The 20,759-nt window shown below is 38.8% G+C and overlaps 2 protein-coding genes across 4 annotated transcripts in view; one reads left to right on the top strand and one right to left on the bottom strand.

Moving 5' to 3' along the window:
* The window catches only part of NT5DC1 (5'-nucleotidase domain containing 1), a 125,512-nt gene that overhangs the window by 11,636 nt on the left and 93,117 nt on the right, over positions 1 to 20,759 (top strand). For 2 of the 3 annotated variants that reach the window (XM_044757487.2, XM_014866150.3), the window contains exons 5-6: positions 3,576 to 3,655; positions 5,317 to 5,401. In XM_044757487.2, coding sequence (XP_044613422.2) covers positions 3,576 to 3,655; positions 5,317 to 5,401 — 165 coding nt within the window. The remainder of the gene's footprint in view (positions 1 to 3,575; positions 3,656 to 5,316; positions 5,402 to 20,759) is intronic. The other variant, XM_014866151.3, reaches the window with a different exon arrangement.
* COL10A1 (collagen type X alpha 1 chain) lies at positions 7,381 to 13,151 on the bottom strand. The gene is made up of 2 exons (XM_014866148.3): positions 12,896 to 13,151; positions 7,381 to 9,358 (listed from the first exon to the last, which is right to left on the bottom strand). The coding sequence occupies exons 1-2, from the start codon at positions 13,047 to 13,049 to the stop codon at positions 7,488 to 7,490; spliced, it is 2,025 nt and encodes a 674-aa protein (XP_014721634.1). The 5' UTR covers positions 13,050 to 13,151; the 3' UTR covers positions 7,381 to 7,487.

Genomic DNA, 20,759 nt, shown 5'->3' on the forward strand with positions numbered 1-20,759 from the left:
ATTGGCCTGTGATTCCGGTAAAACTTTGTCCACATTAAAAAAACAGTGTGAGCATATGGCTAGGAAATTTAAGTATTATAGAAAGGAATAAAATGAGGAGTAATTATCTCCAACCCCCGTCCCCCAGAATATCCTTTCCCCAAAGCTTATTTTCTAAGTCTACAAAAGGGATCAGACTTTCTCTGTACTGAGCGCTTTTTACTTTACATCTTAGACATCCTGTCACATTAGCACAGACAGATGTACCTCATTCTTTTGAATGTTGGAGTGCTCTGCCGTCCAGTTCCATGTCATGATTTATGTCATGAGTCCCCTCACGGTGGACATTTACATTGTGTCTGGTGTTTGGTTGTTACAAACAGGCCTGCATTGATGTTCTCATACATGCATATTTTGCGCTTTTGTGCATATATCCAGGGTAAACTCCTAGAAGTACAGTTGTTCTCAGGATATGCAGGTTTAAAATTTTGATCATTATGGCCAAATAAATCCTGTATTTTCAGGAATTCCAGTTGATTCTTTATATGCTGTTTCCTTCTACACTGAATGTATTCATTCTTCAGTTAAGTAGAGAGTTGCAATGGGCATTCCCTACTAGTACATTTAGGGCGTTTAAAGCATTGATGGATATAGACATTTTAATGACAGTTTATTTGATAATCCCTTTTTCAGGTTATTGACCTGGCACGAGTATGGTTTTCCTTAGCAACAGACTTCCAGAAAGCAAGTCCTTTTGATCTTTTTCTCCCCAAACTGGTAGATCATGCAGAAACAGTTTGGTATAGTGGAAATTACAAGGGGCTTGCAGCCAGACAGTCCTGGATCATATTGACTCTGTTACTTGCTGGATAAAGTGAACTGGTCAGTTACTAAGCCACTCTTAGCATCACTTTCCTCATCTTTAAGTGGAGATAATATCACTCATCTGCAGGAGAAGCAAGAACCTATGCTAACGTAGTTTATTCTCTTCCCCTCAGTCATTCACATGGTTTGCAAAGGGAGTGGTGTTGGCAGTGGGTTCTTGAGGACAGGTTTTTTTTTTTTTTTTTTGAAGAAGAGTAACCCTGAGCTAACTACCGCCAGTCCTCCTCTTTTTGCTGAGGAAGACTGGCCCTGAGCTAACATCCATGCCCATCTTCCTCCACTTTATACATGGGATGCCTACCACAGCATGGCTATTGCCAAGCGGTGCCACGTCCACACCCGGTATCTTAACCGGTGGAACCCCAGCCGCTGAGAAGTGGAACGTGCGCACTTAACCGCTGTGCCACCAGGCTGGCCCCAGAGGACAGGTTTTCTGTGTGCAAAGCTTAATGACTATAGGACTTGATCTTAATTCAGAGGTTTGTTTTATTGAACTGAGCTCACTCGTCACTTCATTCCCAGTGAACTGTCTGCTCTCAATGGAGGTGGAGGGTCGAAGCTTTCATGCGGTCCAGTCTCGGAGTTTTGGTGTTAGGAGAGGCATTGAGAGCAGCCTGGCCCAGTTAACAGATCAAGGCTGAGTAAGCCTCATTGTGTCCACACAGAGGTCATTCAGCCCATGTTTGATGGTCAGGTTACATCAGCCGCTCGCCTTGTGGGTGGGAGTCAATGAGCCCTTTTCATTAAACCCCTGAGTTATTTGATTAGACCCCAACCAAGTTTCATAATCAATATTTCAACTCTTAAACTGAGTTTCATCTGTTAATGCCCCAAAACAGAGAGAAAGAGGAGGGAAAAAGCAGGGGTATATAACTGGCAATGAAGAGAGATCTCCTCCCGCAGCACCCAGGAGGGCTGGTCATCAGGTTCAGGCAGGTCGCTGGTGTCACAGACCAAGAGATAAGATAGAGTGCATGTTAATGAACCTTGGCAAGCTGTGCCCCCTGTCCTGGGAGCCCTGGAGCATTGTATGGTCTTAGAGCTCAGCAGAGCGTGGGCAGAAGTGTACATGGGATGTCCCCTCCCTTTTCCTCCACATCCTTGTTCCTCACAATGACAAGCCATCCTAACCTTTCTAAGGGATGAAAAATAGTCTGATATGTTCCCCCAACAATTTCAGCTGTGAAAAACAGGAAGACTATGCCAACCAAAATATTTTTAACCGAGGAAAAGGACACACAAAGCCATGTAGCATTTTGTGAATTAACAGATGGAGAACTTTGACTTTACTTTTTATATGTTCATAATAGTTTGACATGAAGAAGAGGGACATTAAATGACATTTAAAGGGATGGACATTTGGCCCCTGCAGAGAATTCTCCTAATTTGTCTGTGACACTCCTTCATTCCAAAATAAATCCATTCTGTTACTAGATCACTCATTCATTCAACAAACATTCATTGAGTGCCTATAGTATGCTGGATGTTGTGCTTTGTGGAGGGAACAGACAGCTGTGTTCCATGACCTCATACACAGCTTACAAATGGAAGGCAGGAGAACTCAAAATCAGGCAGAGTAATACTGTGTGCAAGAGGAATTATGACTATTTGAAATGTATTTTTGTATTAAACTAAAGTCTGGCTCAGTATTGGTTCTGTTTGATTCCTCTTTGTACTGAGTTCTCTAGAAGACTCTGAGGTTGTGTTTCCTCCGGAGCAGAGTGGCTGCTCCTGATCCCAGTAAGCAAGGGTGAGATGGTAGAGAGAGTGACGTGGAAGGAAGGAACAGTGGGGGTGGGATTCCACTGGGACTTCTGAGGAGAAGAGCAGGGAATACCTCCCAGAGTCATCATTCCAGGGGACAGGAGGCTGGGGCATTTGTTCACTGGCTCCTGATCCTGTTGGTTGAAGTTGCCACGTGGGCCTCATGGGCTCCAGAGGCTTCCAGAGAGAGCGAGTGGCACAGTTGTGCTTGAGGTGGGATGATGCTGTTCAGCACAGCGGTGGCTGGAATCAGATGTGGTTCAAGGAGATGTGACGTGGGCCATCGAAAGTGTCTGCCCAGGCACAGAAGATTCACAGGAGGGCTCTAGTTTAATTCTACCCTAGGGCCATCAGGATAAGTCAAATCCCTTCCCCCCGAGATCCTGGAGTGTACCTGCTCCTGAGTTTCTCTAAGATAAGCACAGCGTGTCCTCACATAGTGTGGTTTTTTTATTCCTCTCATCTCCCTGGTAGTTCTCACATCGTACTGAAATTTGTCTGAAATTGCATAAAAATTGAATGCAATACTCCTCGTGGACCAACCTGCACGGATAGGAGAAAGCACTGTTTTGTGGAACGCTTCATGCTACTCAGTGTTAGGTTGATTGTTTTCAAATTCAGTGACATTAGTAACATAAATTGTGGCTTTTTTGTAATCCATTTTATATTTGGGGTATAAGCCGCTTTTAGTTTCTACATTTAAAAAAAATATTTTTACATAAAATGCTTAACTTAGGGGTGTCATGTTTTCACTTTCTTGTAGTACCCTTGTAACTTAAACCTTCTTTAAAAGACAATGGTAGCCTGTAATAGAGCCATTTTGAGTTGAAATAGAGACTTCTTTAAGTAACTAAACCAAAATCTAGCCTCTCTTCAGCCAAGATTCTGTATATATCACATAAATGAGACATTAATTGTTTTCAGTTTCAAATTTTCTTCTTTTTTAGGAAAATATTATTTTTACGATAACTACTTTGACTTGCCGGGAGCTCTTCTATGTGCCAGAGTGGTGGACTCTTTAACAAAGGTAAGTGGGGACTCATTTTTTAGAAACTAAGATATGTGTTTAATCACAAATCAGAGGATTTCTTTTGAATTGAGATTTTACTCTATTTCTTCTTTGTTGTTTCAGAGGTGACAGGAAGAAAAATGTAGAGAATTGGGTCAAAATATTTTTGGAAAGTTAAATAGCAGTGACCATTTTTTCCCCCAAGCACAGTAAACCTGTTCTCCAACAGGGGGTGCAAAAGTCTAGAAAAAGAAAATATGGAGTTGCATTTGGAAAAAATATTTTTGGCAGGGCCGACCTGGTGGTGTAGTGATTGAGTTTGTGTGCTCTGCTTTGGCGGCCCAGGGTTCACCGATTTGGATCCTGGGCATGGACCTGCACACCAGTTGTCGGGCCATGCTGTGACAGCATCCCACGTAGAAGCACTTAGAACTAGCATATATAACAATGTACTGGGGCTTTGGGGAGGAAAAGAAAAGAGGAAGATTGGCAACAGATCTTAGCTCAGGGCCAATCTTCCTCAAAAAAAACATTTTCTTTGGTTTCATTAGCAGAATAAAAAAAAGTGAAGGTAATTAGGAAAATTCCTGGTGTCTTTAAGCATTCTAAATAATGTAAAAGCAGAAAACTGAGATGAAACTTTTATTCACCATTTTGAGCATAATTTAATACATATAACTTTTTCTTTGTGCTGTGTGTGTATCAAGACTAAAAGGATCTCTGGTTATATCAGTTTATACTGAAAACTTAAGACCTGTGAACATAAACCAGTTTCATTTCAGAATCGCTTTCCTTTTTGCATATGTTGTCTTAAAATTACAATGATTGTGTTTACAATGGAACATAGGTAATGGTTTATTTTTGAATCAGAATTAACAGTCGTGTTTGTGAAAGTTTCTGTTGAGCAATAGTTCTGGTATGTTTATGGAAGTTGTTCTTAACATGCGATGAAGTCAGTTTCTCATTTCATGGTGACTACGCGCAAATGTATCAGTCTTTAAATATTTCAGAGTTTGTGTCATTGGATACAAATGCCTAGAAGTTGGTGTTTGTTTAGGTAGACACTGGTTAATGTTTCCAAGGAAGCAAAGGGTTGTAGGGTTGTGTGTTTTAATGTAATGTTTATTTGCTTTCTGGTTAAAAAATATATGTCAATAAAAATGATTTACATTTTGGATTTGGAACCTCATTCATCTCTCCTTTAGACACTTGCTGCTCTTTTTTATTGAAATCCAGGTAAACGTGCGGTGAATTCTAAAGTAATCAGCTTTGGGGGCTTTAAGGCTTCAGGCTTCTTAACCCCAATGAGGCCATAGTACAGGAGGTAACACATTCTGACATCGCAGAAGCTCTAACACTGTAAACTTAGTCATGTGTTTAAAATATTCTGTAATGTTTAGACTTTATAATGAGTGGAAATTTTTATTTTGTTTGGGCTATATGAGCTATATTAACATTTAGTCTCATATATACATCTCTGTACCAGTGATTTTCATGGAAGATTTCTCTTTTAAAATCACATTTAGAAGACTGAGAAGTTGATTAGTCTACTGTCTTTTCTAAAACAGCAGTCCCTATTTTACAATACAGTAATATCATCATTATTTGCCAGGTATTTTCTGCTGTGCTTAGGAACAGAATTATTGCGTGTGTTACATTTGGAAATTTTTTTTTTTTAGCAGAACAATGGTCAAAAAACATTTGATTTTTGGAAGGATGTAGTTGCTGCTATACAACACAATTATAAAGTGTCAGCTTTTAAGGGTGAGTAATGTGAACAGAGACTTTCTAAGAGATGTTTGTTAAATGCTGTGTGTCTAGTAAATTACTTAGAAGTTACCTACTTTGCTATGTTTCTTAATTAGGATTTACTTTGATCTTAAATTTTGCTATAAAGTTGGTACTGCTTAATTTTAATAGGTTCTTTTATTCGTGTCTGTTTCGTGGCCATAAATTCCAATATTCTGAGCTGCGTTGTCTTTTACATGCCTGCCAATAGGGTCGTTCTGTTGGTCCCCCACAATTGAAGTTCCAGCTGTGCTGTTTCCTGGCTTGGGAATGAGGGTTGGTGACACCTGTAACCATTAGTGTAGTAGTTATAGATAGGTGGGGAAAGTGAAAATTCCATTGTTCTTGCATAAAAACAGGACTGGCTGACTCAGAATGGGGGCAGAGATCTCGCCAACCTGAGCCTGGCGTTTCATGGTTCCATACATAGGTTTGCTGGGTCACATGGTGGTTAACTGGAAGGAATAAAGAGATGGCTTTATAGTATGTCACCCCAGTGACTTGAACCAGGCTGTCCTCATTCAACCAGTAGGCTGATGGATGCTCAGGAGCAGTAGTTTTCAGCTTAGAAAAATGTTGCCTTTTGATTGACATAAAAATTGCTTGCCTTCCTTTTAATGTAATTTAAGCCATCAAAATAATCCTAAATATTATGACTAAAAACGTGTCAAGGCAATAAATAGTAACTGAAGAATATTTGTTGAAATTACATATTTCTCTGCCACCTGCGTCTTTCCTTCCCAGAAGAAAATTACTGCTTTTGGGTGTCTCGCTTTTGTATACTCAGTCACCAACCCTTCACCCTGGCTATTAGCTTGTGTGTGGTTTTTTGGGTGCCTTTTCACGGTCCACACTGAGTGCTGGGGTGTGCAGGAATGCCCATCTCCAATAGAGGGGTGTCTCCATGATAACTGTGAAACCCACCCACCACTTTATTGTTTTACTCTTTATTAACTTGAAAAGCCTTATAAGAAGCCTATAAAATGAAAAGCCTTAAAAGAATGGTTGAGAATAGCAAATTGCTGCCGTGAAATAAATTCAACATAAAAATCTATTGATGTTATTTTATTGCATTGTAAATAAGGAGTAGGTAACACATTTCGTGCATTAATAAATGAGGCACAGCTTATAAGTTTGAAACAGCAACATAAAAATACAGTACAGAGCATAAATAAATAATGTCTTTTCATTTCTAGTCAGATTTTAAAACCCTTGACATTAGTTATGATTCACTGGAATGAGGTGCACAAGGTAAATACCCAAATATTCTGTAAACCCACAAAGTCACATGACATAAGACTGAATAAGGAATTAAAGTAATCGTACTTGTGTTAAATCAATAAAATAGGTCAGACGTCTATTTCCAAGTTGTGAAGGGTATATAGAAAACTTTTCTGCAATCACAGGAAAGTTTGAAAAAGTTCACAACTAAAGCACTTTGCATTTCAGATTAATTTTAACATATTTTGTTTTTTTGTAAGAGCTAGAAAAAAGTCAATCTGCACCTATATATTTGAATAGATCTTGATGAAGGGAGCCGTGTAAACCTGTGAGTAATGCACCATCAGAAATATCATAGGGTATACAGTATCTTTTAAATTTCAATATTCAAGTATTTAAGTCCTCTAAAGACATGATTCCTCCTGAATGTTCCCTGGAAGGTCTCCTGTTAATGGTTAAAAACAGGCTTATTTTACAAGGAAATGCTGAGTTTCTGAAATCTAATTTAGTGTCATATTTCAAATTTTTTTCCGATCATTTTATTTTTTAGCCTAACAGGACTTTTATAGTGAAACTTAAATACTGAAGAAGTTCACGGAAAACTTTCAGGGGTCTTAGGATTACTGACTAGAAATCGAGAGGATCTTCATGTATTATTTAATTAACATTGCTGTTCACTTTTTCAGGGGGAATTGTGTTGGTCTGAAAGCTCACATCTGTATTTTGGAGAATTAAAATGAGTCGCTTTTTTTTCAGCCTACCTCCATATGCGTTTTGTGGGGCGGGGTGGGTTGGGAAGCGCCTTTTCGAGCAGATTTGTATTAGCTCAGTGGGAACGGGCTCACATGGGAGCCACTAAGAATCCTGAGAAAGAGGAGTGGACGTACTCTGAGGAGTACAGGCCATTCGACTCGGCATTGGGCAGCTGGAGCCACACCTGGTCATTTTCTGTGAGATCGAGGACGGCACTCCCTGAAGCCTGATCCAGGTAGCCTTTGATATATTCATCATAGGTGTACATTACTGGGGTGCCGTTCTTATACAGGCCCACCCAAACATGGGTCCCTTTCGCATGCACGTGGTAGGAGAAATAGTATATTCCTGGTATCCTGCAGGTAAAGATTCCAGTTCTTGGGTCGTAATGCTGTTGCCTGTTATACACAATCTTATCAAAGGGGATAGGAGCACCTATTGCTGGGTAAGCTTTGGAGAGAATAACAGTGAAAGCAGACACAGGCATTCCTGTTACACCCTGGTTGGCACTAACAAGAGGCCTTTGGCCTGCCTTTATAAAGCCCTCAGGCACAACTGCTTGGCCTGGGGGGCCTGGGGGGCCTGGGGGCCCTGGGAGGCCAGGTTCTCCAGCATGGCCTTTTGGACCTGGAGGCCCTGGTGGCCCAGTGGGTCCATTGAGTCCCTTAGTTGCTATGCCAGCTGGACCAGGAAGACCTGGAGTTCCTCGATCACCTTTAGGTCCAGGGAATCCTGGAATGCCTGGTGGCCCAATGGGACCTCTGGTACCTGGTATTCCAGGGGCACCTCTTGGACCAGCCTCACCATTGTTTCCAGGCACTCCCTTAGCTCCTACTGGGCCCACAGGGCCTGGGAGACCAGGAGGTCCTCCAATTCCAGGCTCACCTTTTGGGCCTGGCAACCCTGGGTTACCCTTAGGACCATTGAGACCTGGTTCTCCTGGGTACCCTGGTTTTCCGTCTAACCCAGAGAAACCCCTTTCTCCCTTAGCCCCAGGCTGTCCTGCAGGCCCCACTGGCCCTGTCTCACCTTTAGGGCCTGGGATCCCATGGTTGCCTGGGATGCCTTTTGGTCCTTGGGGTCCCATATTTCCAGGGGGTCCAGTCAGACCTGGCTCCCCAGGATGACCTGCTGGGCCTTGCTCCCCTTTGGCACCTGGACTTCCTGGAAGGCCAATAGGTCCTCTTTGCCCCTTCAGGCCTGGCAAGCCTGGTTTCCCAAAGCCAGGAGCCCCTGGGGGCCCAGCTATTCCTGGAGCCCCAGGGTGTCCTTTTGTTCCTGGAATCCCTGCCTGGCCTGGAGCTCCAGGGGTGCCTGGCTTTCCAATGCCTTCTGGTCCTTGTTCCCCAGGAGGACCTTGGGGACCTGGTGGGCCAATTGGTCCCCTTTCTCCCGGAATGCCCTGATCACCTTTGGTGCCTGGCTGTCCTGGAAACCCATTTTCACCTCTTTTTCCCACTCCAGGAGAGCCGGGTGGTCCCATGGGACCCTGTGGGCCTGGAAGGCCTCTCTCACCTGGGCGACCAGGAGCACCATATCCCGTTTCCCCTTTCTGTCCGTTCATACCAGGGACACCTGGTGCACCCTTTTCTCCAGGAAGGCCTCTGGGTCCTGGGGCTCCTGTAGGTCCCTGTTGTCCAGGTTTTCCTGGAACAGAAATTCCAGCCGGGCCGGGGATTCCAGGTGGCCCGGGTGGGCCCCGTGGTCCTGGTAAACCAGCTGGTCCAATGTCTCCTTTTGGTCCATATGGTCCTCTCTCCCCTTGTTTTCCTGGGAGTCCTGGCACACCTGGCTTCCCGGTGGCTGATGGTCCTGGTGGTCCTGGCAACCCTGGCTCTCCTTGGGGTCCAGGGCTTCCATAACCTGGTTTTCCTGGTGGTCCAGATGGTCCTGGGTGCCCTCGAGGTCCACTGGGGCCTGGTGGACCAGGAACACCTTGTTCTCCTCTCACTGATACACCTAAAAGACATGCCCAGAGAAGGGGATGGTTAATAATATCAAGGATAATTATTGCTTCTTAAAATCTGAATTGGGATGGAACATTGCAGTGTCAATCAATCCATTTTGGCAGACCAGTCTTAAATGGTTTCAGACAATACATTTTATATTGTTTTAAAAAATACTACTAGAGAAGATGGTTTCACAAGACCATGGGTAACATAGTACTTTCATCACATCTTAATGATCCATGAAAATAAGTTGGGATTGAAGAATTCATCTAGAATAAGAGTGCAGTGGGGGTAAGTTTATCACATTTATTTTGGGAAAATCATCTACCTAGAAAGGAAACTTTAAAAAAAGGCATTTGACAGAAAAGGAAGAAAAAGACAAGTACAGAATAAATGGGAAAATGTTTGAGAACTGTAACAGTTTTCCCTTACAAAAGCTATCCTATAAGACATAAATGAGAAATACAGTTAATTATAATTTATATCAGCCGTGGCTCTGCTAAACACAGTTTAGATTTAGGTTGATTTTTTTTTTTTAATCTTAGTGCATACTGTGAGCTCTTTCGTTCTCCATAATTGACTTAAAATTGAAACAAAGAATTAGAGAATTAGACCTAATGTGTGAGATACAGAAAATAGTATTAAAGTGCTTATCTAAAGTATTCTTTGATTAATGCAAATAAATTGTTGATTTCATAGCTCTCTAGATTCCTTTGAGCTAAATACTTCTACTAATATAATAAACTCCAAAACCACTTACTCACTGCCTCTGACCTGAAAAGTGCTGTTGGGCCCCAAGTGTGGGAAAGCATAGGATGCATCCCGTAAGAGCTTCAGTTACAGAGAATAAAACAAGAGTGGACTTTTATTTACCCAGGGATTTTCAGAAAATGACATCAGGAAAAAGACTGTGAGAAAAATTAATTTGTGGAAAAGATTTCTGTATATTAACACATATCTTGTTGGTTGGCTTTAGTGTACGTATATACCTGTATGAATAAATAGGTATTGATACATTACAAATAGAATAGATGGATAAATAAAGGATTTCTTAACGGTTTGGAGTAAACTAGCACATTTTTAAAAATGCAAACTATTAAATTGGGATTCACTTCAGAATCTTATTATAAAGATCATGTCCATACTAAAAATAATTGTCTTAGTCTGGTTGGAAATCTGTTTAACTATTAAAGTAGGGGAAACAGTCTTATTGAAAATAACTGCATCGAGCACCATTTGAGACTAGAACTCCAACAACCGAGTGATCTCTGTCACTTGGAATGTTGCCCTAATGGGTCCTCCACCTCTCAGTGGAAGAAAGAATGTGACTTCTGTTGTATCCTTGGGGGACAGCCCCTGTTTGTAGCTTGATAGGGTGGCACCATCTTCAAGGAAAAAGGATTACCCAGTAGAGAAGTTTCTTTTTTTGTTTGTTTTTGGGGGGAAGATTAGCTCTGAGCTAACATCTGCTGCCAATCCTCCTCTTTTTTGCTGAGGAGCCCTGTCCCTGAGCTAACATCCATGCCCATCTTCCTCTACTTTATACGTGGGATGTCTCCCACAGCATGGCTTAACAAGTAGTGCGTAGGTCCATACCCTGGATCTGAACCGGCAAACCCCAGGTCACTGAAGCAGAACACGTGAACTTAACCTCTGTGCCACCAGGCCAGGTCCTAGAGAAGTTTCTTAAATGCCCACAAACTGAAATAGCGGTTGGTTGTATCAGAACATGGCACTCTCATGCCCACCAGCAGTGGAATGCTTTGCAGGATAATTTAGTGTATTTTGGCTGAGCTCTCTTTTAGCCTGTATTGAACAGATATATGTAGGAATTACATAGGACCTCTTTGTATTTCTATTATCAGCTCAGTGTTTTACTTGTATAAATTGTGGGGTTTTGTCTTCGTTTGACTGCCAGTGGATAATAATGTATTTGAGTTTCCACCTTGTATTATCAACTAGAGACTAAGGTGGATTTGATAGTTAAAATACAGCTTCCAAACTTTTCATTTGTTAACAAGATATATGCTTTTATTTATTTTGTAAAAATAACTGAGATGATGCAGTACATTAAGGTGGGAAGATGGAAAAGTTTTTCACCTTCTAAAAGTGCTGCATTTTCTTTTTAGTTCATAACTGTTCTTATGATCTTGGTAAGCTACAGAAATTCTGAATTCATGATCATAGAGGGTATAACCCAGTGCTGCTTGTGATAGCATTTCAAATTGCATTTGTTGCTTCAAGTAAAGTAGTCTTTTATTCGTTTTTTCCTAACTTTTCTTTCTCATATTTTATATCTATTTTGAGACAGTCAAAAATATCTCTTGTGTACCTGTGCGTTTATTTTTAAACATTAAGTTCCCTTTCATGAAATATTTTAGATTTCATCTTCTTAAAAAGACAATCCTATAATCTAATTTGCTCAAAACAGTTGTCTCCAAAAGCATAGTTTTTCAAGTTGATGGCAATTGTCCTTAGCTTTATTTACAGAAAAAAATAAATAATTTGAAAAAATACTGTGGAAAGGAAATTTGAATCCTGCAGTCAGTTCAGATTATTCATTCAGTTTAATTCAGATGTTTAACAGGCAGTTTGTGTCAGTTGCTATTAAATGGAATTAGCGAATATGAAACCTGAAAGTTGCCTTTCTTTGAGGCTCTGTTAGTACTTTACAAACATTGTCTCAGTACCCTTCACAGTCGTGGAGAAAGGTGAACAAATGAGGAGCAGATTCAAGAAGAAAGTTAAAAAGTAGCCAAGGCTACGTCACCAGTACTGCTACAGTAGGAGGAGGAGGAGGAGGAGAAATGGAGGCAGAAGTGATAGAAGTCGGAGGCGAAGTAGAAGTAGCAGTAGTAATAGCCAGCGCTTAAGCGTTTTACGGATACCAGCTCACGTAAGCTTCCTAGCGCTCCTTTGAGACAGCTGCTCCTTGTTTTACAAATGAGGAAACTAAAACGCAAGAGGATAAATAACTTACATACTACGAGGCAGTAAAGTCTGTATGAAAACTATGAGAATTACTACTTCATTTGCCTATTAAACTTCTTTGGAAGGCATCCAGATTTTATTGATAATTAGGACGATTTTATATATATATATATGTGGGCTAGCTGAATAGTTTGTGAAAGTAAATATACGGAAGTAGTTAGATATCTAAACCTGCTCCTCTCTTTGCACAATTCACAATTATTTTTAGTGAAAACATTTTAAACTTGATTAATTTTGATCGGATTAATATTTCTAGATTATAGAAATGTGTGAAAGCATCATTTGAGGGAAAAAATTTCTACACATCAAAGTTCTTAACATTCAAGTGTATTTTTCTATTATATGTTATATTATATGTGTTGTGTAGAGGATGTTAATGTTCTTGACTAGACCTACATTTTCCGTAAATCATTTGGTGGTTAAATTTTGGGCTAATTCAGGAATTTTAAAATAATTTAAGACCAAACAGTTAAAAGCATTTCATTAAAGAGATCATTAAGATTGTAGAAAGTGTCAACCAACTAGTTACTAGAGCAGAATAAGCAGTTCAGTTTACCTTTACTCTTTATGGCATAGGGAATGAAGAACCGGGTCTTGATGTTGGGTGGTGGCCCTTTTATGCCTGTAGGTGTTTGATACCTCTCAGCATAAAACTCGCCATGAACCAAGTTCAAGGTCAGTAGCAGCACAAGGGCTGTTTGTGGCAGCATGTTCTCAGATGGATCCTAAAAAACAGAAAAGAATCATTTCATAGAGCTTTGTTATTGACCTGTTTTATTTGTCTGATGTTGCACAGATGAATTCATTATACATTTATCTACTTTTTTTACCTTATCATTTATATTTTTAATATATTCCAGAAATTAATAACAGCTATAACTTTTTAGTTACATGAATGTATGTCTTAGTTGTTTTTGGAAACCACATTAAAGTAAGCAAGTAAAAATGAAGTAATTTTAAAAAAAGAAACAGAAACCATAATTGGATGTCTCTATTAAATAATTCAAATCTTTGACATGGACTGAAATGTCCAATAGTTTCAAAATACAGTGAAATTCAGATTAGGGCATATTTTTACAAATATAGTTTTTGTTAGGACTATCTTTTATATAGGCTGATACAAATTTAACTTGCTGAGTGCATATTAGTGAAAAGCAACCGTTTTAAATCACAAAAAGCAAATAGTTAATTTATTGAAGGTTGTTTCCAAATAAGCGAACATGGAAGTCCACCAGTGAGCGTCAAGTCATAGACTTACCTGGGGGCTAGGAGTTCCTGGGGATGGTTTCTTCACAGCTTCCTGAGCCTTCCTGCCCAGGTGAGCAGTGCAGAAGATGCCTTCCACAGAGCTGTCCTGCAGTATTTATACTGTGTTCCCCTGACTACATGAGGTTACCCTGAATGTAAGCCCCTCCCTCCAGAGGTGGGAAGCACTAATTATGGTGGAAAGTTCTGTTGGGCAGGCATACAAGATCATGTTGGGCTTTTTCCTTGTTTTCTTATTGAAAAATAAACTCTTTGTCTTAAATATATATTAATAGTCATAACCAGGTACCATCTTTTTCTGTGATTTTATTTATAACTTATTACTCAAATGTTTATGATGGAATGATAATACCCCCTTTGTATTTTTGAAAAGCACATTCTTGTGTTATTTGTTTGAAAATATTTGGTAGTATATAAAATTAGGAGAAGAAATCTTTGGTGGGGAGTGGATTTAAATCATCATCTAAATTCTCCAGTTATTACATAAAGCCGTCAATGTGTTCATTAATGTTCCTAAATTTTTATGAAAATAGCTTACTCTAGTTCTTACTTATTTTTAGGCTTGGGGGAAACAAAATGGTGAAAAAGTAGTTATACTCTCTTGTATTTCAGGATTTTTGTATAAGTCCTAAGAAGTTAAGAGAAATTTTAAATGTTATATAAATATGATATTTTTTATTATTGAAATATAAACATTTCAAATTTTTGCATATCAAATATTTTAAATTTTTTGGAAGCAAGATGTCCATGAATTTGATAGTAGAGTTAGCAATGTAATTACTCAGAAAGATTTAGATTCGTTATTGACAACACCATACCATGTTCAGTAAAAGGCTTCAGGTTTTATTGCTTAATTTTGGATTTTACTTTAGAGTTGCAGTAGAGATTGTAAAAACCCTTAACTTGATGAGGTCATATCATGTCTATTTCAATAAGGTTGCTTTGTTCATTTCAGAAGAAAAAGAATTCTTCAAACTTTGCTCTCAGCTTTTTAAAAATATCATTGGTTTACCTTGCAATTTCCTTGAAGAATCTTGAATCAGCCCAATTAGAAACATTTTTTTTCCCAAAGATGAAAGTAAACATTATCATTGTCATTTTTAATGGTTAGTGTTCTCTTTGACAATATTAGGAGATTCTTAGAATCGTTTTCAAGATCCCAAAGAATCTAATAAAAACAGGAAGTTGAGAGGCCAAATTTTGTACCTTATTTGGTTGTATCAATTTGGAGCTAAATCAAATCAATTGTTGTACAAGCGAAGTAAGTGAGAAGGAAAAAATTCCCTAACAGGCATGGATATATCATTTTTTTAATCTGCAGAATTAAAGTCGTATGGATTCAGGATTGATCAGTAATTGAAATAATTAAATGTTTGATGAGTAGATGAAATAAAGGTTTGTTCTTTAACTTTTTCCTTCTTCCTCCCCTGCATACAATTTTGTATATGTATTTTAAATTAAGCTTTGTATAGAACCTTGTAGAAAGGTAAATGGGTAACATCTCACTGCCTCTCTTTCTCTTAGCTCTCACTTTTAAAGCTTTTACTTGCCATACTTAAAAATCTGCAATGTCCTATATATCTCTTTATAACACTCATAGATACAGGTGAAATATGGCTTTTGTATCTGTTCAGATTAACATGAGAATTGGGAAGTTTATATTCTTGTCATTCTTTCATCACTGGGAAATTATAGAATAGTTTCTGTAATTATAATATGTGCTCTACTACATCTGTAAGAGGCCACAAAGATAAGTGAGAGAAATGGCTGCCTTCCATCTACTTAATGGTTCATTTGAACAAGACTTTGAAACAGTGGGTCAGGTAACATTATGGATGCTCTTGAATGCTAGGCTGTAGAATTTGTTTTAAAAGGAGATATTAGAAGTACATATTCTAGTATTTTTGTGCATATATATGGTTACACACATTTATTTACAGTTGAGACTGATACCGTTAGATATCATTCATGTGAAAGTTCAGAAGATTAATTCTCATCTCTTCATACTGTACACCTGTGTCGGTAGACCGTTTGTGGCTCCTGTAGACATCTGTGGCTACTCCAGCTATTTTCAGAGCTTTTCACCTTAACCTCTCTAGGCGCATTTTTTTTCATCAACACAATGAAGAGGTTGGACTAGGTCTCTAAGTTCTTCCCAGCTTTAAAATTAGATTATTCTTGTGCTTGAGGTATTTTGCTGTTCCCCATGGTGAGACGGTGGGCTTGGCTCCATTTAATACTTACTAGAAACAAAATCCATACCAGGTGGTCATATGCCTTCTTTTTGGGATATGTAAATATATGTGGGTATTTGTTATTCTATATTCTTCTTTAACTTTGGAAAATGTGGTGTCTTTATTGAATAAACCTTGGACATTCAACCCCTTTTGCAAATAGAGTACTTATTTCAGCACAGAGAATCTGACTGCTGTTTGCTTTGTTAGTCACATAAGAAGCACTGTCTTTCCAAAACAGATTGTAGAATCAGAATATTTGCTAGCCACACCCCACCCAATTGTGTATTTAAAACTATTTTTATTCTGGAAGTTTACTTGTAGCTGTTTGAAGTGACTAGTCTGTGGCTTTAAGATGAAAACCTATTCCACTTAAGCCAGAAAGCCATACTTTTTAAACTCAGTAATTTGTGATTTTTTAAATATCAAATATGTATGATTTTTTTGCTCATCTAGCGCTTAACTGCTGTTAAGCTCACCTGTTCATTTTCATTTCCTGAGATCATTCATTAATTCACCAAGTATTTGTTGAGTACCTCTTATGTGTCAAGCATGGATATAAAAACTGGGAGAAAAATGTACAGCCCCCACCCTTATGGTGTTTAAACAGTGGTTCTCAGTCTTTTTTCCATGCTCCCACCGTTCTGAGGGATGAGACACAATTGCTTGAATCTTTGATGTTCGTTGAGATATTGGTGATTCAGAGACTGTATTTTGAAACAGCTCCTCAGGTGATCATGATGAGTGGACCCTTAAGTTGGAATGTCTCCGTCTGGTGTCAGTCTTCTGTTACCAGCTTGTTAATGTTAAGTATGTAATTTTTTGTTGTTTTTGTTCATAGAGTTTTTAACTTTATTACAGAAAATTTTAGTTTTATCTGTGGAAGTAGGGAGAATAGTTACAATGATTGCCTGGGTGTCTACTACCCAACTTAAACTAATCTCAAGTCACTGCCACTCAATCCTTCTTCCATTTACCACCCCCCAGTATTTTGAACAAATCTCATATATTGTACCAATTCACCTGTAAATATTTCAGTATATTTCTCCAGAAGACAAGGCAGCCTTTTTCTTTAAATCAATATTTTCATCCTACCTAAAAAATTAACCATTTCTTTTAATATTATCAAATGCTTTAGTCCATGTTCAAATTTCCCCAGTTATCTTATTGGGTGTATACACACACACATATTCATATATCTAAGTAGACATATTTACACACAAACATATATAGATATACACACACATATATAGTATACATGTATACAAATATGCACATAGTCATATTTATTTTTATTGATTGATTGTTTGTTCCAATTAGGTTCATGAATTGCCCCTAATTGATATGTCCCTGTTCATGTAGGTTTCTTATCCATGTCCCTTTTTTCCCCTTGCAGTTTATTTGTTGGAAAACTGGGTCATTTGTTCTGTACAGTTTTCTGCAGTTTGGATTTTGTTGTCACTTAAAACCTGCTCCCCATATTTCCTGTAAATTGGTAGTTAGATCTAGAGGTTTGATCTGATTCATGGTTGAGATACACACACACACACACACAAAGACACACACACAAATATTTTTTAGCAATAACAGTATAGACAGTGGTATGGTGAATTTCAATCAGGAGGCCCTTCGTTGCTGGTTGTCTCTCTTTTTGTGATGTTGCTAAGTAATGATCATTACCTAGATATTCTTTTTTTTTTTTTTTTTGAGGAAGATTAGCCCTGAGCTAACTGCTGCCAATCCTCCTCTTTTTGTTGAGGAAGACTGGCCCTCAGCTAACATCTGTGCCTGTCTTCCTCTACTTTATATGTGGGACGCCTACCACAGCGTGGCTTGCCAAGCGGTGCCGTGTCTGCACCTGGGATCTGAACCAGCAAACCCTGGGTCGCGGAAGTGGAAGGTGCGAACTTAACCACTGCGCCTCTGGCTTAGCCCCTGCCTAGATATTCTAATTCTATCATTCCTCCTTTGTTTATTAGCTTGAATACTTCTATAAAGAAAAATACTCCTTCATCAGCTATTTGGTTACCCTGAAGTACAGTTTGTATAGAAAAAGCAGGATAAATGCCTTTACCAACGTTTAAAACAGTAAACTTGTTTCCTGGCATCCTCCAGAGGTGATCCCCTGAGGTGTTTGAGGGTCATAAACTCATGGATTTAACCATATTGCGTTTGTTTCAATCCATGACAGCTATTATGCTTCTTATTGCTTACAGTTTTCTCCTGTCTTTGGTCAGCAGGAACCTTTTCATGTTGTCTCTGAGTCCTTTTGACTTGATCCCTGTAGTCTTTCATATCTTCTTTCCTTCCAGTATTTTATACTTTCCCTTACCCAGATCTGTAATCAGGGAGTCTTGGTTCCTTTTGTGGGAAATAGAAGTTAGAGACAACAAGCTGGCTGTCTGGGTCCTGGGGGTGTTGGGTCATTGTTTCCAGGTTTTTTCAGTGGACAGCTCCAGGAAATTCATTCAGGTAATGTTAATTAAATAGGAAAGACATCATAACTTCATACTGATACATCCGGTTCACATCCAGGGCCACAGGGTGTTTACTTAATGACCTCAGACTTGTATCTGTAGCTTCTTAGTCCCACACTAATTATGTTGTTACCCATTTGCTGTGTTCCATAATACTCACAGTTTCTCAGGATAACAATACCAACTCTCACACCACAATACTGAAAACAGTTTCGGATTATTTTTGCCAGTCTTTTGTTGTTACCAGTAGATCTATATAGTCAAATTACCGTGCTTTAGAGCCACTTGAAACGGCTCATTGCAATGTAGTAGTGCTACCCACTCAATTCGCTGTTAGGTTTATTTGTTTCATTTTGCTTTCAATTTTTAGGAATGCTGTTTTTAAATTTTATTTTGTTTAATACTTTCCTAAAATATTTACGTTCCCTGTGGTGTGCTGATAAATGTTTAACAACTGGCTGGAGGGTAGAGAAATGTGTTTGCAAATATCTATGATGTAAATACTCCCACCATAGCCAATTTCAAGCTACCAAGGTAAAGACAATGGACTCGCAAAATTCTGAACATTTACCAAGAGCCAGTACAAGCCAGCTCTAGTACACGTTGCTTATTTCCCAAGTCAAATTTACAAACCAAGGAATATTCAGAGAAGTCTGGGTTCTATTACTCACCTATCCACCCTGTGTTTCCCTTTCCTTCCATAAGTAGCCTTTTTAAAAAAAAATTTTTTTTGGTTTATCCTTCTATTCTTTTTAAAAATAGATATCCATTCGTATCCCCTTCCAATTTCTTTAATCATTGGCATCATAAAAGACATACGTTTTTCCACCTCTTTTTATGTAGCAGTTTATCTTTGAGATCGTTACACAGCATTATGTAAAGATGGTCCACTTCCTTTTTACAGCTGCATGGTACTCTATTGTATAGAATGTACTGTAGTTTTTTCAGCCATTTCCCTATTGATAGACATTTGTGTTATTTCCTCTCTTTTACTAATACAGATATTTCTACAGTGAATAAGTTTGTGTGTATAAATATTTTTGCCTGAATATTTTTGGGAGAGATTCTTAGAACTGGGATTCATGAGTCAGAAGGAAAATGCATACCTAATTTTGTTATGTATCATTAAATTCCCCTTCATAGGTGTTGTATCATTTTGCATTTCCATCAGCAATGTGTGGGAATGCCTGTTGCCCCACAGCCTCATCAACAGGATATGTTGTTTAGATTTGGTTGAACTTTTAGATTTTTGCTCATTTCGGAGGTGAAAATTGGAATCTTGGTCTAGTTGTAATTTCCATTCTTCTTATTAAGCATGTGGTTAAGCAGCCTTTCATATAGTTAAGACCATATTTCTAGCCCATTTTTCCTAGAAGTGTTCTAATCTTATAAACCTATTTCCTGTGATATTGTTGGCACATATTCTTCCCAGTTTGTCATTTTTCTTTTTAGTTTGCTTATGAGGGTTTTTTTTTACATGCAAAATTTTCTTTTAAGATACATAAGTTTTTGATTCAGAATATTATTGTCCTTTCATAGACTCAGAGCTGTTTGGGACATTAAAGGTCATCTAGATCAGTCATTTCATTCTTCGGATGAGGAAACTAGCTTCTGTGTTATGAATGTCTTCTTCCCTAATGTTTAATTGAGTTAAATTTCTGAAGTGAAACATTGTTGGCGAGAGAGCCTGTTGAGGGAAAACACCACGACCAAGCTAATGTGTTCATCTCCTTACCCAAGCAGGATACTGACTTTCCTATTTCTCTAATCCTTCATTCTTTTAGCAGTGGACATAGGAAAAGTGCCCAGAAGTTTAGTTAGGGCGCTTGGAGACCCACAGCTTCCACCACCACCCAGCTGTACCTCATTCCTCTTGAAAAAAGTTTTAAAAGAACATTTGTATGTGCTATTACAGAGCCTAGGAGCTAAAATTGACCTATTTGTGTAAATAGTCTAGTGTGGTTTAGTTGTTAGATACCTGCTAAGGTCTTGAAAGGTGAAATTCATGCATAAAAACAGGTGTTTATGAAAACCCCTGAAACTTAAGGTCAGGTCAAGAAAAACTGAGAGTCATTTAAAAAGTTTAAATTAAACAAGGGCTTCATATTCTATTTTCTATTACACATAAATTGCTACATTACTTAAAGAATTCAGTTTTGTGTCTCAGGTGCTTAATGACATCACCGTCTTTCCATAGTAACCTGCTGAGTTAAAAATATAGAGCTTCTTGGGGCTGGCCCGGTGGCCAAGTGGTTAAGTTTGCGCACTCCGCTGCAGGCGGCCCAGTGTTTCGTTGGTTCGAATCCTGGGCGCGGACATGGCACTGCTCATCAAACCATGCTGAGGCAGCGTCCCACATGCCACAACTAGAAGGAGCCACAATGAAGAATATACAACTATGTACTGGGGGGCTTTGGGGAGAAAAAGGAAAAAAAATAAAATC

The sequence above is a fragment of the Equus asinus genome, chromosome 24, assembly GCF_041296235.1.
Source record: "Equus asinus isolate D_3611 breed Donkey chromosome 24, EquAss-T2T_v2, whole genome shotgun sequence".
Lineage (NCBI taxonomy): Eukaryota > Metazoa > Chordata > Mammalia > Perissodactyla > Equidae > Equus > Equus asinus.

Excerpts from the sequence above, each read along its gene's own strand:
- COL10A1 (XM_014866148.3), bottom strand. The coding sequence starts at position 13,049 with ATGCTGCCACAAACAGCCCTTGTGCTGCTACTGACCTTGAACTTGGTT. Across the intron at positions 9,359-12,895 it reads CTATGCCATAAAGAGTAAAG|GTGTATCAGTGAGAGGAGAA; the intron begins GTAAACTGAACT and ends CATGTCTTTTAG.